The following is a 21186-nucleotide window of genomic DNA, read 5'->3' as shown; positions in this document are numbered from 1 at the left end:
ATGCATACAGTAGGTAGGTCTGACAAAATGGGGCTTAAGAGGGTAAATAATCCTTCTGAACATGACAAGCACATAATTAAGAAAAATCAACAGCTTCTTAACAGTTCTGGGATTGCAGTTATGGTTGGAAGGTAAACCAGCAAACACAGCATACCAGTGCCCTACTGTACCTACACACCTCATGAAGCTATGGGAGGAGATGTGCAATGAAAAAACCTTCAAGTAGTTTTATTTTAAAATGGGGGCCCAGAGCAATATTCTTTCATTTTACATTTACATTGTAGTCATTTGGCAGAAGCTTTTAATCCAAAGTGATTTACAAGTGCATACAGTGGGAGCAATAATTATTTGATCCCTTGCTGATTTTGTAGGTTTGCCCGCTTACAAAGAATGGAACTGTGTAGAATTTTAATCATAGGTACATTTTAACATTGAGAGACAGAATATCACAAAATAATCCACAATAACAACACCATATTTTTGCATGAAATAAGTATTTGATCCCCTACCAATCAGCAATAATTCTGGCTCCCACAGACCAGTTAGTTTTCCATTAAGAAGCACTCCTAATCTCAAGTCATTACCCAAAACACCTGTGTCAACTCGTTACATCGTTATGTAGCTGTATAAAAGACACCTGTCCACACAATCAATCAGATTCCAACGTTTCCACCATGGGCAAGACAAAGGAGCTGTCTAAGGATATCAGGGACAAAATTGTAGACCTGCACAAGGCTGGGATGGGCTACAAGAAAATAAGCAAGCAGCTTGGTGAGAAGTTAACAACTGTTGGAGCAATTATTAGAAAATGGAAGAAACACAAAGTCACCGCCAATCTCCCTCGGTCTGGGGCTCCATGCAAGATCTCGCTTCGTGGGATATCAATGATCATGAGAAAGGTCAGGGATCAGCCCAGTACTACACAGGAGGAGCTTGTTAATGACCTGAAGGCAGTTGGGACCACAGTCATGAAGAGAACCATCAGTAACACACTACACCGTGAAGGATTAAAATCCTGCTGCGTGCGCAAGGTTCCTCTGCTGAAGAAGGCACATGTACAGGCCCGTCTGAAGTTTGCCAAAGAACACCTGGATGATCCAGAGGAGACTTGGGAGAAGGTGATGTGGTCAGATGAGACCAAAATAGAGCTATTTGGCATCAACTCGACTCGCTGTGTTTGGAGGAAGAGAAATGCTGAGTACAACCCCAAGAACACCATCCCCACTGTGAAGCACGGAGGTGGAAACCTTATGCTTTGGGGGTGTTTCTCAGCTAAGGGGACAGGACGACTTCACCGTATCGAGGGGAGGCTGAATGGGGCCATGTACCAGGACATTTTGGGCAACAACCTCCTTCCCTCAGTGAGAGCACTGAAAATGGGTCGTGGATGGGTCTTCTGTTCCAACATGACAATGACCAAAACATACGGCCAAGGCAACAAAGGAGTGGCTCCAAAAGAAGCATATTAAGGTCCTGGAGTGGCCTAGCCAGTCTCCAGACCTAAATCCCATCGAAGATCTGTGGAGGGAGCTGAAGCTTCGAGTTGCCAAGCGACAGCCTCGGAACCTTAAGGATTTGGAGAGGATCCGCAAAGGAGTGGACCAAAATCCCTCCCAAGATCTGTGCAAACCTGGTGAAAAACTACAACAAACGTCTGCCCTCTGTGCTTGCCAACAAAGGTTTCTCCACCAAGTATTAAGTCCTATTGTTCTATGGATCAAATACTTATTTCATGTGAAAATATGATATTAAATTTATAAAATTTATATGATGTTGTTATTGTGGATTATTTTGTGATATTCTGTCTCTCAATGTTAAAATGTACCTATGTTTAAAATTCTACACAGTTCCAATCTTTGTAAGTGGGCAAACCTACAACATCAGCAAGGGATCAAATAATTATTGCTCCCACTGTAGGTTCTTCCACAAGTCAAAGCATCACATCCATAACTCATAAAATACACATGAAGTGCTGTTCTAAACATATAGTCATCATAAGTGCAAATTCTTTTTTTTGGGGGGGGTTAGACAAGAGGGATAGGGATATCAGAAAGGGGGGCGGAGGAGAGAGGACTAAGGTAGAGTTTGAATAGGTGTGTTTTTAGTCTGCGTCGAAATAGGGGGAGGGATTCTGCTGTCCTGACAGTGTTAGGCAAGTCATTCCACCACTGAGGAACCAGAACGGAAAACAGGCGTGAACGTGCAGCTCGACCGCCAAGTGCTCGTAGAGAGGGAACCATAAGGCGACCAGAGCTGGCAGACCGGAGTGGTCTAGCTGGGGAGTAGGGAGTGATCAAGGATTGTATGTAAGGTGGGGCAGTCCCCTAAGCAGCCTGAAATGCCAACACTAGGGCCTTGAATCGGATGCGTGCGGCAATATGAAGCCAGTGGAGGCCAATGAGAAGCGGGGTGACATGAGCCAACCTGGGCTAACATGAGCCGACCTGGGCTGACTGGTGATCAGGCGGGCTGCAGCATTCTGGACCAGCTGGAAGGGCTTGATGGCACACGCTGGGAGACCGGCTAGGAGGGAGTTGCAGTAATCCAGGCGGGAAATGACAAGCGCCTGGACTAGGAGCTGGGTGGCTTTCTCTGTTAGGAGATGACAGATACAGCGTATATTGTAGAGGAAGAACCTGCAGGTTCTTGCAGTGGAGGATACTTGTGGAGCCAGGGTGAGGCAGTTATCAAGAGTCACCCCAAGATTCTTAGCCGTACGGGAGGAGGAAACTACAAAGTCCTCAACAGTCAGTGAGAGGTCGATTGACGGAGAGGACTTAGCAGGGATGTAGAGAAGCTCAGTTTTGGCAAGGTTAAGTTTCAGGTGGTGGGAAGTCATCCACGCAGAGATGTCAGCCAAGCAGGCAGAGATCTATGTGGTAACCTGGGTATCGGGGGGGAAGGAAAATAAAGAGTTGGGTGTCATCGGCGTAAGAGTGATAAGAAAAGCCATGTGAAGAGATAACAGAAGCAAGAGACATGGTGTATAGCGAGAAGAGGAGAGGACCAAAACTGAGCCCTGTGGCACTCCAGTTTGTAGGGGGTGAGGGTCAGAGACTGAGCCCCTCCAAGTCACCTGGTAGGAGCGACCAGAGAGGTAGGAGGAAAACAAAGCGAGTGCAGACCCTGTGACACCCATCCCAGACAGCGATGAGAGCAGAATCTCATGGTTGACTGTATCAAAGGCAGCCGGCAGGTCGAGGAAGATGAGGACAGAGGAGAGGGATTTGGCTTTAGCAGAGTGGAGTGCCTCAGTGACTGCGAGCAGGGCGGTTTCAGTGGAGTGGCCACTCTTGAAGCCGGACTGGTTGGGGTTATGGATATTGTTGTGAAGAAGATAAGTGAAAATGCTTTGTAATAAGTGGACAGTTGGGAGCAGACCGCCCGTTCCAGAGTCTTGGCGAGAAAGGGAAGAAGAGGGACAGGCTGGTAGTTGAAATGAAAAGGGACCACTTTCTGCCATGAGGAACACGTGACAGGTTGAGTTTTGCGCCTGTCCGAAAATGTGAACTGATAGCTGGAAATCTACCTGGTTATTTCCTGATCAACTGGAATTGTGCAACGTTTCCTTTTTCCTAATATTGTCCGTGACGGATACCATTCATATAAAGTGGGTAGCGCTGTGCTTCATCCTAGCCTACGCTAGATGTCGCTGTGGAATTACTTGACTTGCAATGTATAAAAGGCGACTTCAGGACACTGATTTACCACAAAAAAGATAAGGGGATTATCTAAGAAAATGAAAATACCCATTGCTATATGGAATTACAGTATCTGTGTTGTGAGTTTTTCCTTAATGGTCTTGTAATTATATTTTAATTAATCATCTATGTACGTGTAGACGACACACTGGCAATTTAGTCGATACCTTCCGTAACCTCATTGGTTTTTGCGGTCTCACTTTGTATGTTAACGAGCGAAGTCGGAGATACCCGAACGTTGAAGTCACTCCCTTCGCCGGCGACAGTCCGAGTATTTCCGGAATTGTACGATGTTCTCCGAATCGTCCGTCCTGCCGGACTGCTGGAGGCGGCCGCAGCGCCATGTTGAGCGAAATCTCCCTTCTTAGTGAAAAAGGACTTTTAAAAAACAACATTTACTGAAGACCAAGATTAAATAAGTGAAGTTGGAGAAGCCGGCGACATTCCTCCGGGAAGCAGAACCGAACCGGATCCACGGACACCCCGGCCGGGGAGGGGGATACAACCCCCCCACCGTCCCCCATGAAGATAAAATCCCAATAAAACACAGCTAGCTAGCTAACGAGCTAACGTTACTCTTTCCATTAAAAAGGCATTTTTGAGTTAGCTAGCTGGCTAAGGCCTGGTGTGGGTGGAATTAGTTGCTGTATTTTAAAAATATAGCTAGATAGCCAGCTATGTATTCTTTTTTTACATCAGTGCATTGATAGCTAGATAGCTATTTATTATTGTACATATTTTCTATTTTTTTGGTTAAATTTTTGCGATGAGTTTGCCGCCGATAGCGGTACCGAAATCAGCCGCTGCCGCAGGAACTGGACCCGGACCTGGGCCATCTCCATCCAGCCAACTGCGGGCTACTCTGACCTCCGTAGCGCTACCCGGAGCCCCGGTCACCCCGCAGGCGCCCGCCGCGCCACCGCCGCAGTATCCTTCAGTCGAAATGCTTCCCCACCATTGCATCGGGGTTTCCCTTAAGAGAAAAAAATCTCCTTGTTTTGGGAAGGAGGGGGGGGGTTTAAGGGGGGTAAGTTAGCTTGCCTGCTACCGAGCCAGGGGTTAAGTATACCGGCTCAGGGAAAATGTAATGTAAACTTGGCTTTCAGTGTCAGTTTACAGAGTAACTTTAACGGTCATTTATTTTATTTATTTGTGAACTCGTGTCATAGAATCGCGATCAAGACGGCAGTTCAGTGGACGCTCTGAAGTGCGGAGCATCGAGGTATCCGCAAGTCGCCTTTGTTCGGTGAACTTGGCAGTTTCGTTTTCCTCAGTGTGTGTGATTGAGTGCAGCTAGCTAGCTCTCTAACTAGCATTATTCAGCTAGCCTTAGCTGACGAGCATTAGCTGGCTAATCTGCTCGGCTAGTAACGTTACCCGGATTTAAACCTCTGGAGAACAGCAATGCATGTGAGCTTTCATTGTGTATGTTAACGTTATGTATCTATGTTTCAGTTCACTATTCGATATTAGCATTTTATTTTAAACAGTCCAACGTCAGTTAAGTTGGCTTCACTGTTACAGAGGGCCTGCCACGGTGTCGGATGGTTTCGTTTACTGCAGGGTGCTGTAGCTTAGCTTTGGCCTTTACACAGTGCTGACTAGCCTTTGTGAGCCGACTTTCGCAACATTAGCATACCGGTCTTTTAGCCACGGCTGTGGGCACATACGTGCCATGTCATTATTCGCATTATAATGGCAAACGATTTTGGGTCATTGTAATTATGTTACCAGAATACACGTTCGACTATTTTTGACCATGTTTTCTGAAAAACCGTGTGATTATTGACGGGATTCACTTTGCCTTTGTTTACGTTGCTAACGTTAGCAAGGTGCTAGGCAGTCTCACCCACTACCACTGTGACGGCTAGCGAGAATAATCTTAAGTTATATTTGACAAGTGCGGAAAGGCATAGCCAATTTGTATTTTATGACAGTGTTTAGAAATTGGGATTTATAGTTTCTGTGTTGTCGCCGGCAATGGTAGCCGTAGTTCCCCTGCATTGTGCGTTATTGTGCAAGCGACGTGCTGATGGCATTCGAGCATGGCTTCGGGGAGCCTGGCTGCGCAGGTGTGATCGCATTTAATGCTGCGTCAAGAGGTTCAAGGTGTACGCAAGGTGCGTGCAATCCTGCTTCTCATAAACCTGACTTTCTGGACCATGACGACCAACGTGACGAAATTAGGCGAGAAATGCCCAATACAGGGGAGGACAGCCTGGAGCATTTCGGGTTGAGAGAATTCTTCAGAGAGGGGAGAACAGTTGTTGTCTTTCGGCTAATTTCCAGACACTGGTTTGGCCTGCTGCCAATGAAAATATATGAGGTGAATGACTGTATCCAATAAACTGCAATGGTGCATTAAGTCGTCAAGAAACTAGCTACAATCACAGCTGTATAACCTCATAATGAACACTCCATAAACTCAAACTCAAGAACCTCTGGTTTGGGATTTGGCTGGTCTTAATTTAATCTGACAAGTGGAGCAATAACAACTGGTACTGGTTTCTTGCTGTCAATGCGCAGCACTGTTTGTGTAGCAGCCTGATGGCAACACTTGCTGACACTAAAGGTTGGAAACTCACCGCCAGGTGTAGTTGGGTTTGCCACCATGGCTGTGTATAGCAGCAGGTTGACATCGGGAAGTGACGGCCCTTTTCCCGTCCTCGCAGTGTGTTCCTCTTGTACAGCGGAATTATGCCGGTTCTGCTTGCAGGCGCGTTGTGTACAATGTCCTGCCTTTACCGGGAAGGTCTGCAGTCTACATGTGCCTTATAATCGAGCATTATTCCTGTGGCGCAGGGTAGCATAGTTTCTATTTTATTTTTGTATGGTAACCAGATATGGGTCAAGTATAGACTCGTTTTGGATTATAATACTTTTCTACGCTTTAATGAACTTCTCTGGTGTTTGGGTACCTACGAAATGCTCTCAAAAAGTGCCAGCCAAGATTGATCAAGTACAGACAAATATTTGAATGAAAAACAATTGCCTATTTGACCCTGGTCATGATGTGATAACGTGTGAAAAAGGAATGAAATGATGTCAAAGTTAATTTCATTCTTTTTGGGAAGTTTTAAACGGAGCATACCTGGTGAATATGCAGCACGCTGAGGTTTATTTCCACTGGAGAGTAGTCATGGACAGGTCGGGTTCCTGACTCGCTCTCTCAAGCCTTGTTAGCCACGGTGCTAATTCAGCGTTAATGTACCTCCCCTCAGACAGAGGTGACATTAACTTCAGCTCAGTCTTTTAGTCGTGTTTTACCTTCATCCACCATCAGAGACTCCAGTTTGTCCACATTACATTACATTAGATTACATTACTGGCATGTGGCAGACGCTCTTATCCAGAGCAACGTACAGTTGATTAGACTAAGCAGGAGACAATCCTCCCCTGGAGCAATGCAGGGTTAAGGGCCTTGCTCAAGGGCCCAACGGCTGTGTGGATCTTATTGTGGCTACACCGGGGATCGAACCGCCAACCTTGCAGGTCCCAGTCATTTACATTAACCACTACGCTACAGGCCGCCCTGCTGTGTAGACATGCATGCACTCGGGGTGTCCTAGTGCTGCTGCCTCTTGATGGAGCGTGTTGTAGTGCATCCAGAGTTTAGGCTGCCTAATCGCGGCTCGCTGACTGTGAACATGCCAGCCTGCAGGGTGTCGGTTTCATGGCCCGTCGTGTCTCTAGGGGAGGTTGTACCAGTTGGGAATCGTGCCTTCCAGACTGTGTCAAAAGGTAGCTGCTCCTAGTCAGTCACAGGCCTGAAATAAATGGGGATCGCTTGTGATGATGATGATGATGATGAAGATGATGATAATGATAATGTTGATGATGGTGATGGTGATGATGATGATGATGATGATGGGGGATCATGTTTATGCTGTAACTTTCACAGTGTCAGAATGACAGGTGAGGAGCTAGCCGCAACAACCACCAATAGGTAAGGCAGCCCCTGGAGTCGTCTCTTATGAAATTCAGAAAGATTCTCAACACTACAAGGGGTCACCAAAAGTGTGTATCAACTGTCAAGAAACCCATAGAAAGGCCAAGGAGTCACAATGCATTTCAACGGTCATGTGTCGTGAAAAACGGTCGTATGAACAAATACAATGCTGGCGTCGTATCTGCCTGATAAGGGAGATCCACAGGTCACATCTGTCTGTTAAGGGAGATGTAATGTGCAGGTCACATCCGTCTGTTAAGGGAGATGTAACACACAGGTCACATCCGTCTGTTAAGGGAGATGTAACGCACAGGTCACATCTGTCTGTTAAGGGAGATGTAATGTGCAGGTCACATCCGTCTGTTAAGGGAGATGTAACGCACAGATCACATCCGTCTGTTAAGGGAGATGTAACACGCAGGTCACATCCGTCTGTTAAGGGAGATGTAACACGCAGGTCACATCCGTCTGTTAAGGGCGATGTAACACGCAGGTCACATCCGTCTGTTAAGGGAGATGTAATGCGCAGGTTGCATCCGGACATAAGCATTGCGGCTTTATTTCTGAAAGGCCACCAATGGACACTTGATTCTATCATAAGCAGTATGAATCAAAATTAAATTGAAATGCTCTCTAAATCTCTTAAACTTGCTCATTTTTCGTTACAATTTCATATCTGTGATATTTAATTTAACTTAACCTCTTTTTCATCCCTAAAGTCAGAATGAATTCATTATTAATGCAATAAACTCCTTGAATGATTCAAGCACCTCCAGTTTCTCTGGTTTTAGTATTCATTTTAGTAAATGACGCCTCCAGTTTTTGTGCTGGTTTAATCGTATTATGAATCAATTTAAAAAATCAAAATTCCCTTCCCACTATCAACGCTCTCTGGAACCGACACCAGTTTTCAAATGTGATCTTCCCACCAACCTCTTTCAAATTGCAGATTCTGCCAGTAATGTCCAAATTCTTAGAGAAAATGGTAAAGTAATCAATCAGTGGAACATCAAAAAATGAATAAATAAATCACCTAAGTGAATTCTGGTTTGGCTTCCATCCAAAAATATCTACGATTGCAGCTTCTCCAGTTGTTACAAAAGATGTCCGTCTCTCTTTCCGTAATGGCAACCTCACTGGAGCAATTTTTATTGACTTCAGGCGGGCTTTTGCAGTCAGCTAGTCTGTTTCTACTGCTTTTATATAGGCATCTTGTTTAAAAAAACGATCTGAACTTCCGATTATACTTAAAAAGTATGCCTTCTCCCTGTATAATCCTGGCGTCCCTCAAGGATATATTTTAGGGCCACACCCATTTATGTGTGAATAAACCTTCTCATTTGAGACATTCCAGTTGTCTCCTTCATGATGACTGATGACACTGTGATGTTTCTGTCTGACTCAGATTTAGAAAATTGGTCCACGTAAATCATCCCTCCAGGAATAAACACAATGAATGCATTTCAGAACTGCACTAAAATGGTACTTCTAAGTCTCCTCTGTCACATTGACCCGAGAGCCCCTCTGTCATCTGTAAACGCCTGGCCCTTACCTGGTGTCTGCCACTCACCTACAAACATCACTTCAGGAAATTAACAAAACAACTGTTGCGGCACCGTAAGATTCAGTTTCTCAGTTTCAAACTCATACCTTGGTGCCTAATTTTGTCAACTCGCTATTTGGATTGCACAAAAACGGGCTTTTATTGCACCTTCACTTCTACCTTTCACGTTCCCGCATAGAGAGCTCTGAGTGGGCCGCCTCCACGGGGTTCTGGCCATGGAATGTTGCATCTTGGGATGCAGCATTCCACCAATACCCAATACCTTATACCCCAATACCCTATAATTACTATTTTTGCCAATGCCAACTTGCATTAACACAGCACATTTGTCGTTCATTATTTTAATGTGAAACTTGTAACGGATGCAAGATGAAATATTCACAGGATTTAATAACGTGCAAATAATACTTTGAAATTGTGATCAAAACACTTAAAAAAAAAAAAAAAAAAAAAATCAGAACACTAATTGATAGCTTTCCGTTTTAATGTACTCCTATTGAGCAAGCTAGCTAGAGTGTGGCGTCTTGTTTTCGACTTTTCATAGAAGTTATGTGCTTTCTCTGCAGTGTAAATATTTAGACTAATTAACAGCACTGCCTGTCTCTGTGAGATGATTGGCTCTAAGAAACGGGAGTCATTATTTTGTTGTGGTTCAAGTCTGGGTCATCGCCTTTTATAATCTTTAAGAAAAAAAAAAAAAAAAAAAAAGGATCTGGGAATCTCTGCTTTTATAGATCGCAGTGTGTGTGTTTTCAGCGTTCTGGCTTGTTTTTCTGTGTAAAAAATGCGGAACCACGGTCAACTTGGCAGATATGCCCTGTAGAATAACCTGTTTTTTTTATTTTTTATAAAGAGAGTTTGAGAGGAGGAGTGCAGTCACCTGCACATTACTGCTTGTTGAAAAGTATCATTTGTATTACTTAATAGATATGGCATGGTTGATCATGTAATCATGATTGAAGGACAATCTCTGCCTCATTTTGAGCCAGGAGAAACCCAGTTGTATTAAATTTTATGTTCAGTTTGGGAACAATGGTATGCCATCAGTAATCTCTGCGTTCCGTTCCCTGAACCCCCCCCCCCCACAGGAAACTCCCATCATGCAGCTCTCAGCTTCCTGTTCTGTGCTGCAACAATCGCTGCTCTCTGTCTTCACGTCTTTCTTCTGCACGTTTCGCATTTGGATCACGACTCCCTCGGAAGTAACATCACGCGCCCCGTCCCTTTAAACGCTCTTACAAATACTGCTGACCAGGCCGTCCCAACTCTCTCTCATTGTGCCTTTCTGTCCCTGTGATCCTTTCATCCATCAAACGTCCCTGTTTCCCCCCCTTCCTGAGTCTTTGTCACACAAACCCTGTTTCTCTCACGCACACACGCACGCACGCACACACGCACACACACACACAGACACAGGCACACACATACACACACAGGTGCACACACACATACACATGCACACACACTCACACACACACACACACACACGCACGGGCACACACATACACACACACACACACACACACACACACACACTGGCACACACACTCACGCACACACACACACACACACACACACACACGCACACATACACGCACACACACATACACACACACAGGCACACACATACACACACAGGCACACACATACACACACACACACATGCACACACACACACACACTCACGGGCACACACATACACACACTCACGCACGCACGCACACACACATTTTTACTGCGCGGTGTTGTAGAAGTTGTGTTCCTGCAGTCCCCCCCTCAGACAGGGACCCTGCCCCCTGCGGTTTCTCACGGTTTAATGGCTGATTACACGCTAATCTAGCTGTTGAATATCGGTGCTGCGGAGCGCAGCGTCTGCTGCACGGGCAGGTCAATATTGCAGTCTCCGTCGGCACAAAGCGCAACCAGATGCTTCTCTGTTGCTATGGAGATTTTCCCACCGGGGCTAGGTGCCTGTGTCCTGGTTAGTCTGGCTGGTGCAGCTCATGTGGCTACGGTTGTGTTTGACTGCAGCGCTGGTTCTCAAACCCTGTCCGGGCCTGGGAACCCCTGTGTGTGCTCTCTCTCAAACCCCTGTTTGTGTGTGTGCTCTCAAACCCCTGTGTGTGTGTGTGAGCTCTCTCTCAAACCCCTGTTTGTGTGTGTGCTCTCAAACCCCTGTGTGTGTGTGTGTGCTCTCTCTCAAACCCCTGTGTGTGTGTGTGTGCTCTCTCTCAAACCCCTGTGTGTGTGTGTGCTCTCTCTCAAACCCCTGTGTGTGTGTGCTCTCAAACCCCTGTGTGTGTGTGAGCTCTCTCTCAAACCCCTGTGTGTGTGTGAGCTCTCTCTCAAACCCCTGTGTGTGTGTGTGTGTGTGTGTGTGTGTGTGTGTGTGTGTGTGTGTGTGTGTGTGTGTGTGTGTGTGAGAGCTCTCTCTCAAACCCCTGTGTGTGTGTGTGTGTGTGTGTGTGTGCTCTCTCCCAAACCCCTGTGTGTGTGTGTGCGCTCTCTCTCAAACCCCTGTGTGTGTGTGTGCTCTCTCTCAAACCCCTGTGTGTGTGTGAGCTCTCTCTCAAACCCCTGTGTGTGTGTGTGCGCTCTCAAACCCCTGTGTGCTCTCTCTCAAACCCCTGTGTGTGTGTGTGTGTGTGTGTGTGTGTGTGTGTGCTCTCAAACCCCTGTGTGTGTGTTCAAACCCCGTCCGGCCTGGGAACCCCTGTGTGTGTTACCCTTTGTTGCAACCAACCTCTTGCTCAATTAAGGCTATTGAACACATGACTATTTAAACTTATTTCCACAATGCAGGTTTGGCTTGTTATCATTTGCTTTCTCTTTGAATTCTTCAGTATACCAGATGTTTGTTTAGGTGGCCACACTTTCATCAATTTTGGAGCTTAAGTCCCACCTTGGTCTTTAATTTGATCAATGACATTTGCAGTCATTTGCAAAAGAACACAATAAGCACTTGTGAAATATTCTTCACGGTGTGCATTCTGACAAAACGTGGCAAAAGAGGGTAAATAATCCCTTGAAATATGAAAGGCATTGAATTAAGGCAGTTTGAAGGCTTGTTAAAATCTTGGTATTTCACCTGTGGTTGGGACGAAAACCCACGTGCACAGGGGTTTGAGAAGCACTGGCCTATGGGCTGGTTTGCTGTGGCAGGTGTTGTCTTCTGTACCCGCTGGTAAATCCACTGTTGTAGACCTGCACATGCTTAACGCTGTGCGCCCTTAACGCTGTACGCCCTTAACACTAGCGCTGTTCGTGCTTAACGCTCTACGCGAAGGCACGTTCCTATGTTTATCCGTCAGTGTTCGCTTGGAACTGGGGAGTTTTCTGTCCTTTTGGCAACGTGTTTCCTGACCTGTCCCAAGGAAAATAAAAGAATCTCCCCCATTTATGGTGATGCCTACGCTGTTGTGTCGATATGGTAACGTTGCCACTACGTTGCAGTGCGGTTGTGAGAAGGTTTTAGCTGGGTTGGTCCTGCGTCATGCCGAGGAAACCAGCTTTGGAGTCAAGGGAAGAACCTCTGTCTGTCTGTCTCCCCGCTTCAACATTTTGGAAGTCGTTTTGAATAAGTGTCAGCTAAATAAGAAAAATAAGTTCCCATTTTCAGCCTTCTATCCCGGCAAATTTGAATTTCATTCGTCATGGAAACCCCCCCAGAATGAATATGGCTGTAACCTTCGGTCAGGACTGATTACACCTGTGAGTTAAATCTGTGGCCCATTGGTGGCATTGATTGATCAGTGAAGTCTCGGGTAGAGAAAGCAGCAGCAGCGCAGACCTGCAGTCTCTGCAGGAGGACCCAGCCCTGCGTACAGTCTCTGCAGGAGGCCCCAGCCCTGCGTACAGTCTGCAGGAGGACCCAGCCCTGCGTACAGTCTCTGCAGGAGGACCCAGCCCTGCGTACAGTCTGCAGGAGGACCCAGCCCTGCGTACAGTCTGCAGGAGGACCCAGCCCTGCGTACAGTCTCTGCAGGAGGACCCAGCCCTGCGTACAGTCTGCAGGAGGACCCAGCCCTGCGTACAGTCTGCAGGAGGACCCAGCCCTGCGTACAGTCTGCAGGAGGACCCAGCCCTGCGTACAGTCTGCAGGAGGACCCAGCCCTGCGTACAGTCTGCAGGAGGACCCAGCCCTGCGTACAGTCTGCAGGAGGACCCAGCCCTGCGTACAGTCTGCAGGAGGACCCAGCCCTGCGTACAGTCTGCAGGAGGACCCAGCCCTGCGTACAGTCTGCAGGAGGACCCAGCCCTGCGTACAGTCTGCAGGAGGACCCAGCCCTGCGTACAGTCTGCAGGAGGACCCAGCCCTGCGTACAGTCTGCAGGAGGACCCAGCCCTGCGTACAGTCTCTGCAGGAGGACCCAGCCCTGCGTACAGTCTCTGCAGGAGGACCCAGCCCTGCGTACAGTCTGCAGGAGGACCCAGCCCTGCGTACAGTCTGCAGGAGGACCCAGCCCTGCGTACAGTCTGCAGGAGGACCCAGCCCTGCGTACAGTCTGCAGGAGGACCCAGCCCTGCGTACAGTCTCTGCAGGAGGACCCAGCCCTGCGTACAGTCTCTGCAGGAGGACCCAGCCCTGCGTACAGTCTCTGCAGGAGGACCCAGCCCTGCGTACAGTCTCTGCAGGAGGCCCCAGCCCTGTGCACAGTCTGCAGGAGGACCCAGCCCTGCGTACAGTCTGCAGGAGGCCCCAGCCCTGCGTACAGTCTCTGCAGGAGGACCCAGCCCTGCGTACAGTCTCTGCAGGAGGACCCAGCCCTGCGTACAGTCTCTGCAGGAGGACCCAGCCCTGCGTACAGTCTCTGCAGGAGGACCCAGCCCTGCGTACAGTCTCTGCAGGAGGCCCCAGCCCTGCGTACAGTCTCTGCAGGAGGCCCCAGCCCTGTGCACAGTCTCTGCAGGAGGACCCAGCCCTGCGTACAGAGCGCGCTGTGGGGCTGCGTCCCTGGGGAGTGCTGAGGTTTCATTTCTGTCGAGTCACGGTCTGCGTTCCGCCGTACGGTAGCTGTCCTATCAGTAACCTTTGCCACACTGGAGGATTAGCTTCTGCCCCAGTGCTGTGCTGGAGCAGGTGAGCACAGGTCAGAGGTGTGTGTTCTGTGCCCTGTATTCTCCGCTCCTGCCAGCGTTTCCCGTCTCGCACGTGACCAGCGTGACACTGCTGGCCTCCGTCCGACAGACCATAAGATTTCAGGGGAGCTTGATGTACAAAGTCCACCCTACATCTTTTTACGACTTCCCTTCTCTCTCTCCCTCCCTCTCTCCCTTCTCTCTCCCTTCTCTCTCCCTTCTCTCTCTCCCTCTCCCTCCCTCTCTCTCTCTCCCCCTCCCCCTCCCTCCCTTCCTTCCGGTTATTTCCTCATTGTTCTTCCTGCCCTGCTCCTTTAATCCTTCCTCTCAGCCATGCTCTTCGGGCCTGTGCCCCCCCCCCCCCTCAGTGGACTGGAGTGACCTGTCCCACATGGGACTCTCCTCAGTCCCGCTGTAACAGAATTACCGCCGTCTGCTCTCCGGCCAGTCCTCTGCTGCCTTCGGTATTCTGCCCGCTTTTTCTCCCGGTGCTTGGTCTCTGGCCTGGTCTCTGGCCTGGTCTGTGGCCTGGTCTGTGGCCTGGTCTCTGGCCTGGTCTCTGGCCTGGTCTCGGGCTCCTGCCTCTTGCGTCAAACAGGGCTGCAGTGGTTTCCCCTCTCCTTTAGTTTGGACAGGTGTACTGAGCTGCGGTGGGTTTATTTATACTTTTGGAGGTTTTCTGTCACATTTGTTGGCGAGTTGTCTGGTCTGGCCACACCTGAGACGCGCTGAGACTCGCGTGCGGCTCGTAAATTCTGCTCGGAGGTGCGATCGTCCCGCCTGAGGCTGTGGTCCCTCTGCGCCGTTTCTGTTATGGTAACCCCTGCGGCTAACGCGCTAACCCTGCGGCTCATTCACCTCACAGGCCCCACCGTGCAGGCTAACGCGCTAACCCTGCGGCTCATTCACCCCACAGGCCCCACAGTGCAGGCTAACGGTGCTAACGCGCTAACCCTGCGGCTCATTCACCTCACAGGCCCCACCGTGCAGGCTAACGGTGCTAACGCGCTAACCCTGCGGCTCATTCACCTCACAGGCCCCACAGTGCAGGCTAACGGTGCTAACGTGCTAACCCTGCGGCTCATTCACCTCACAGGCCCCACAGTGCAGGCTAACGCGCTAACCCTGCGGCTCATTCACCTCACAGGCCCCACAGTGCAGGCTAACGGTGCTAACGCGCTAACCCTACAGCTCATTCACCTCACAGGCCCCACCGTGCAGGCTAACGCGCTAACCCTGCGGCTCATTCACCTCACAGGCCCCACCGTGCAGGCTAACGCGCTAACCCTGCGGCTCATTCACCCCACAGGCCCCACAGTGCAGGCTAACGGTGCTAACGCGCTAACCCTGCGGCTCATTCACCCCACAGGCCCCACCGTGCAGGCTAACGGTGCTAACGCGCTAACCCTGCAGCTCATTCACCTCACAGGCCCCACCGTGCAGGCTAACGGTGCTAACGCGCTAACCCTGCGGCTCATTCACCTCACAGGCCCCACCGTGCAGGCTAATGGTGCTAACGCGCTAACCCTGCGGCTCATTCACCTCACAGGCCCCACAGTGCAGGCTAACGGTGCTAACGCGCTAGCCCTGCGGCTCATTCACCCACAGGCCCCACAGTGCAGGCTAATGGTGCTAACGCGCTAACCCTGCGGCTCATTCACCTCACAGGCCCCACAGTGCAGGCTAACGTGCTAACGCGCTAACCCTGCGGCTCATTCACCTCACAGGCCCCACAGTGCAGGCTAACGGTGCTAACACACTAGCCCTCTGGCTCATTCACCCACAGGCCCCACAGTGCAGGCTAATGGTGCTAACGCGCTAACCCTGCGGCTCATTCACCTCACAGGCCCCACCGTGCAGGCTAACGGTGCTAACGCGCTAACCCTGCGGCTCATTCACCTCACAGGCCCCACAGTGCAGGCTAACGGTGCTAACGCGCTAGCCCTGCGGCTCATTCACCTCACAGGCCCCACAGTGCAGGCTAACGGTGCTAACGCGCTAACCCTGCGGCTCATTCACCTCACAGGCCCCACAGTGCAGGCTAACGGTGCTAACGCGCTAACCCTGCGGCTCATTCACCTCACAGGCCCCACAGTGCAGGCTGATGGTGCTAACGCGCTAACCCTACAGCTCATTCACCTCACAGGCCCCACCGTGCAGGCTAACGGTGCTAACACACGAGCCCTCTGGCTCATTCACCTCACAGGCCCCACAGTGCAGGCTAACGCGCTAACCCTGCGGCTCATTCACCTCACAGGCCCCACAGTGCAGGCTAACGGTGCTAACGCGCTAACCCTGCCGCTCATTCACCCACAGGCCCCACCGTGCAGACTAACGGTGCTAACGCGCTAACCCTGCGGCTCATTCACCTCACAGGCCCCACCGTGCAGGCTAACGGTGCTAACACACTAGCCCTGTGGCTCATTCACCCACAGGCCCCACCGTGCAGGCTAACGGTGCTAACGCGCTAACCCTGCGGCTCATTCACCTCACAGGCCCCACCGTGCAGGCTAACGGTGCTAACGCGCTAGCCCTGTGCTGGACTATGAAGCCTGCTGCTCTGTGTGAGCGAGTGAGCGAGAGGGAACGCGTTGTGGCTGTGTGAGCCTGCGGAACAGCAGCACCATTGTAACCCCCCAGGATTCACACACAGACGCCACAAAGGAAGCTTTCTGCGGCAGACACACAGCCGAGGTTGCCGGTTTGATCCCTGGGTGTGTCGAAGTGCCCCTGGGCAAGACGCCTCACCCCCGATCTCTCCCGACGAGCTGATCGGTGCCTTGCGTGGTGCACAGTGACCGACTCCTTCCTTCTCCGAGATCATTCCTGTACGCATCAGAGATGACCTATGACCCATGACCCCATTCCACACTGTCTCTGGGCTTCCTCACTGTACAGCAGCACAGGGATCTTAGATTCTGCTGAAAAATCAGCTGAACTCTGAATGGAGGCTTAACCCTTTCAGTCCCAAGCCCAATATGAAGAGGCTCCACCCAAACCAAGCTGAGAGAATTTAGTGGGGTTTTAATAGAGGCTTGAAACAATAGTACAGCAGTCATTTTGATTGGTTGAAAATTGCCATATGGCACTCTTGGGACTGAATAGGGATAAGAGACCTTTTTGCATCCTGCTCAACAATGTCGGGAGAACACACACTGAGCACAGTGGTGGATCAGCGCACACACACAACACGCACACACACAACACGCACACACACCACACACACAAACGCACCACACACACCACACACCATGCACACACACACACACACACACACACACACACACACACACACACACACACACACCTGTTTACCCGCTAACTGCTGGGAATCCTGCAGAAGTTTGTTTAGGGCAGGGATGCACAACCGGGGTCGATCCGTTTCAGGATTTATCTTGAGATTGAGTCAATTAAATCATTATCTGACATGTGTGTGAGTACTGGCTACAGACTGCAGGTGTAGCCTGATGATTTTACTGTGCTCATTATGGCTGTGCTCTGATAGGCTCAGTGTAGCTGGGCTGTGCTCTGATAGGCTCAGTGTAGCTGTGCTGTGCTCTGATAGGCTCAGTGTAGCTGTGTTGTGCTCTGATAGGCTCAGTGGAGCTGTGCTGTGCTCTGATAGGCTCAGTGGAGCTGTGCTGTGCTCTGATAGGCTCAGTGGAGCTGTGCTGTGCTCTGATAGGCTCAGTGGAGCTGTGCTGTGCTCTGATAGGCTCAGTGTAGCTGTGCTCTGATAGGCTCAGTGGAGCTGTGCTGTGCTCTGATAGGCTCAGTGTAGCTGTGCTCTGATAGGCTCAGTGTAGCTGTGCTGTGCTCTGATAGGCTCATTGTGGCCCCCCTCAGTTTCAGAGTGGTGGATAGAGGGGAAATTAGGTATATGGAATCATCCTCTCATTTACCCAGTCATTTACCCCTCTCAGTTTCTATACAACCCCCCCTTTACTCCCCTCCCTCTCCTGCCCCACTCTCACTCTTTCTCTCTCTCCCTCTCCTGCCCCACTCTCTCCCCCCCCTCTCTCCCCCCTCTGGGAGGTGAAGGGGTCAGTCACTGAATAGGATTCTCTGCCGGGGGGGAGGGGGGGAGTTGTATCCTGTGTGAGATGTGGAAGAGGGGGATGGGTGGGAGTTTATTGGGGAGCTGAGGTCTACTCCTCACAGTCCAGACAATGGGGGTTCTACCCCACCCCATCTATCCCTCCACAGCTCCCCCTGCTGTCCAGGGCAGGCACTGCTGCTGAATTACTGAACGCATCTCCCGGATTGTGAGAGAGTTTCAGTTGCAGACTCATTTTGGCCTGAGATCCCTGTGGTGGGAGGAGGAAGGGTCTGGTGCTGGGCCTGGGCCTGGGTCTGGTGCTGGTGCTGGTGCTGGCTGGGCCGGGCTGGGCTGTTAAAGCTCGGCCCGAGGTCAGGATGGGGAGGGGACAGAGGGCCAGGGTGTTCCTCAGGCTGAGTTTGGGTTTCTGTGACTCCTGAGGGACGCGTTGTGGACCAGCTGCTTTTCGTGCGGAGCCACAGCTGGGCTGGGGAAGATCCAGCAGCGCTCCGATTGTATGTATATTGTATTGTATGTATATCCCCGTGTATGCTGGCTTTCGATTTTAACAAGATGTAACTTTTTCTTAATTTGTTTCAGTTTTAGAGAGACAGTTTGCCCTCTACACTGAGTGTTAAAATAAATTAATAAAAATAAATAAAAGGTATGCATGCCATGACGAATAATATTGGCGACATTTGCATAAAAAATAACACATTTTGAACTGATTCAAGGCTTTAGTGAATCGGTTGTTGAACACGCACGCATGCACAGTCCAGCAGGGAGATGTACTGATCACACAGTCCAGCAGGGAGATGTACTGATCACACAGTCCAGCAGGGAGATGTGGTACTGATCACACAGTCCAGCAGGGAGATGTACTGATCACACAGTCCAGCAGGGAGATGTACTGATCACACAGTCCAGCAGGGAGATGTACTGATCACACAGTCCAGCAGGGAGATGTACTGATCACACAGTCCAGCAGGGAGATGTACTGATCACACAGTCCAGCAGGGAGATGTGGTACTGATCACACAGTCCAGCAGGGAGATGTGGTACTGATCACACAGTCCAGCAGGGAGATGTGGTACTGATCACACAGTCCAGCAGGGAGATGTACTGATCACACAGTCCAGCAGGGAGATGTACTGATCACACAGTCCAGCAGGGAGATGTACTGATCACACAGTCCAGCAGGGAGATGTACTGATCACACAGTCCAGCAGGGAGATTGTGGTACTGATCGCACAGCCAGCTTCTGACTGAGGTGTGGCTTCTGCTGACTCAGCAGTTTGTGTCCCTGTAGACTCCCCGGCCTGCCTCCTCCCTGCCTGTTTCCCCGGAGAGTCGCGGGTTCTGGGAGAGAGTGTGGGGGCTCGTCCGGGATGAGGCAGTGTGGTGAGGCTGAACGGCTGCCTGCCCTGCCAGTGAGGGGGGAGGGGGGGGGGGGGGGTCTGTTTGAGGACGCGCTGGGGGGGGCGGGGGGAGCTGCCCTTGGGGCTGTTATTGGCTGTTGCCATGGCGCTGGCCTGGGGGGGGCGGTCCCAGGTGTGTCTGGGCAGGGGGACAGTGGAAGGAGAGGAGACCGACCCCGCCCCTTTCTCTGAGACCATGTGACCAGGGCACTGTCCCCCGTACCCCGAATCCGGCTTCCTGTCTGGGATCCCGGTTCCCTGTCCCTCTGTCTCTGCGCTCAGTCCTACAGAAGCCAGAAGGAGGATGTGACTAGAAATCGAGAGATCTGCTGATCTTCCACATACCCTGTCTGTCTGTCTGTCTGTTTGTGTGTCTGTGAGCAGGATATCTCCAAAAGTCATGAACGGGTTTGCAGGAATCTTTGTTGAAAGTTTGGTCCCGGGGCACGGACAAACTGATCTGTTTTTCACGCGAGTCGGCCGCAGGAGGACGTGGCAGTGGGTGTGGCCTCTCGCAGTGGGCGTGGCCTCTCGCAGTGGGCGTGGCCTCTCACAGGAAGGCTTGTAGCTTCCGAACGGATTCGCTTAACGCCGTGAAACTCAGGCTGCCAGTCAGCAGCGGGTGCTGGTCTCCTAGTGCTCATCGGCCAGATAGTGTGACAATAACCGAGTGCAATGCTGCCGCGCAGCGAGGATTTAAACAGGCATTGCATCTCCAGGAAGCGCATGTATGGGCAGGGAAAAAGCTGTGAACTTTTGGTGAATGTCTGATATGTGGCAGCTTGACGTAGTGATGTGCTCTGAGTTCAGTGTGTTTTTGCTTTTGCGTTATTAATTTTTGCCTGTTCATGCATTGACCTCATTTTCATTATATTCCTAAAGTTGTTTTTTAAAAGAATGTATGTTAAACTTTTTTTTTTCTTTCTTTTTTCTCCTCTGTTTCCCAAAACTTTGCTGAAAAAGCAATTCAGGAAAAAGGAGGAAAATGTGCCCTGTTGTTGAGTCTTCCAACCTGAAGGGGCCACTGTGGCAGAGTTTTCCTTAATGCATCCGTTTCCAGAATCCCCAGAATCCCACCACCTCTGGAGGATCGGATCTTTCCCACCCAGCCTGGAGTCGCGGCCGTCTATAGTGTGAGTGTGACGCACCTCTTCACCCTGACTCTGCTCCAACCCTGAACCTGCTCCAACCCTGAACCTGCTCCAACCCTGAACCTGCTCCAACCCTGAACCTGCCTTCACCCTAACTCTGCTCAAACTCTTTACTCAAACCCTGCTCCTCTCCTCTCTAACTCTGCTCCTCTCCTCTCTAACTCTGCTCCTCTCCTCTCTAACCCTGCTCCTCTCCTCTCTAACCCTGCTCTCTAACTCTGCTCCTCTGCTCTCTAACCCTGCTCCTCTCCTCTCTAACCCTGCTCTCTAACTCTGCTCCTCTGC

General features: G+C 50.3%; 1 protein-coding gene across 1 annotated transcript in view; it reads left to right on the top strand.

Annotated features, from left to right (window-relative positions):
- The first annotated feature begins 4711 nt into the window (after positions 1-4711).
- Positions 4712-21186, top strand: part of eif4g3b (eukaryotic translation initiation factor 4 gamma, 3b) — a 57765-nt gene continuing 41290 nt past the window's right edge. Inside the window, exons 1-2 of the mRNA XM_061259164.1 lie at positions 4712-4923; positions 20714-20883. Coding sequence (XP_061115148.1) covers positions 20795-20883 — 89 coding nt within the window. The 5' untranslated portion in view covers positions 4712-4923; positions 20714-20794. The remainder of the gene's footprint in view (positions 4924-20713; positions 20884-21186) is intronic.

Source organism: Conger conger, chromosome 10 (genome assembly GCF_963514075.1).
Source record: "Conger conger chromosome 10, fConCon1.1, whole genome shotgun sequence".
NCBI lineage: Eukaryota > Metazoa > Chordata > Actinopteri > Anguilliformes > Congridae > Conger > Conger conger.
This window is presented reverse-complemented; position numbering and strand designations above follow the sequence as displayed.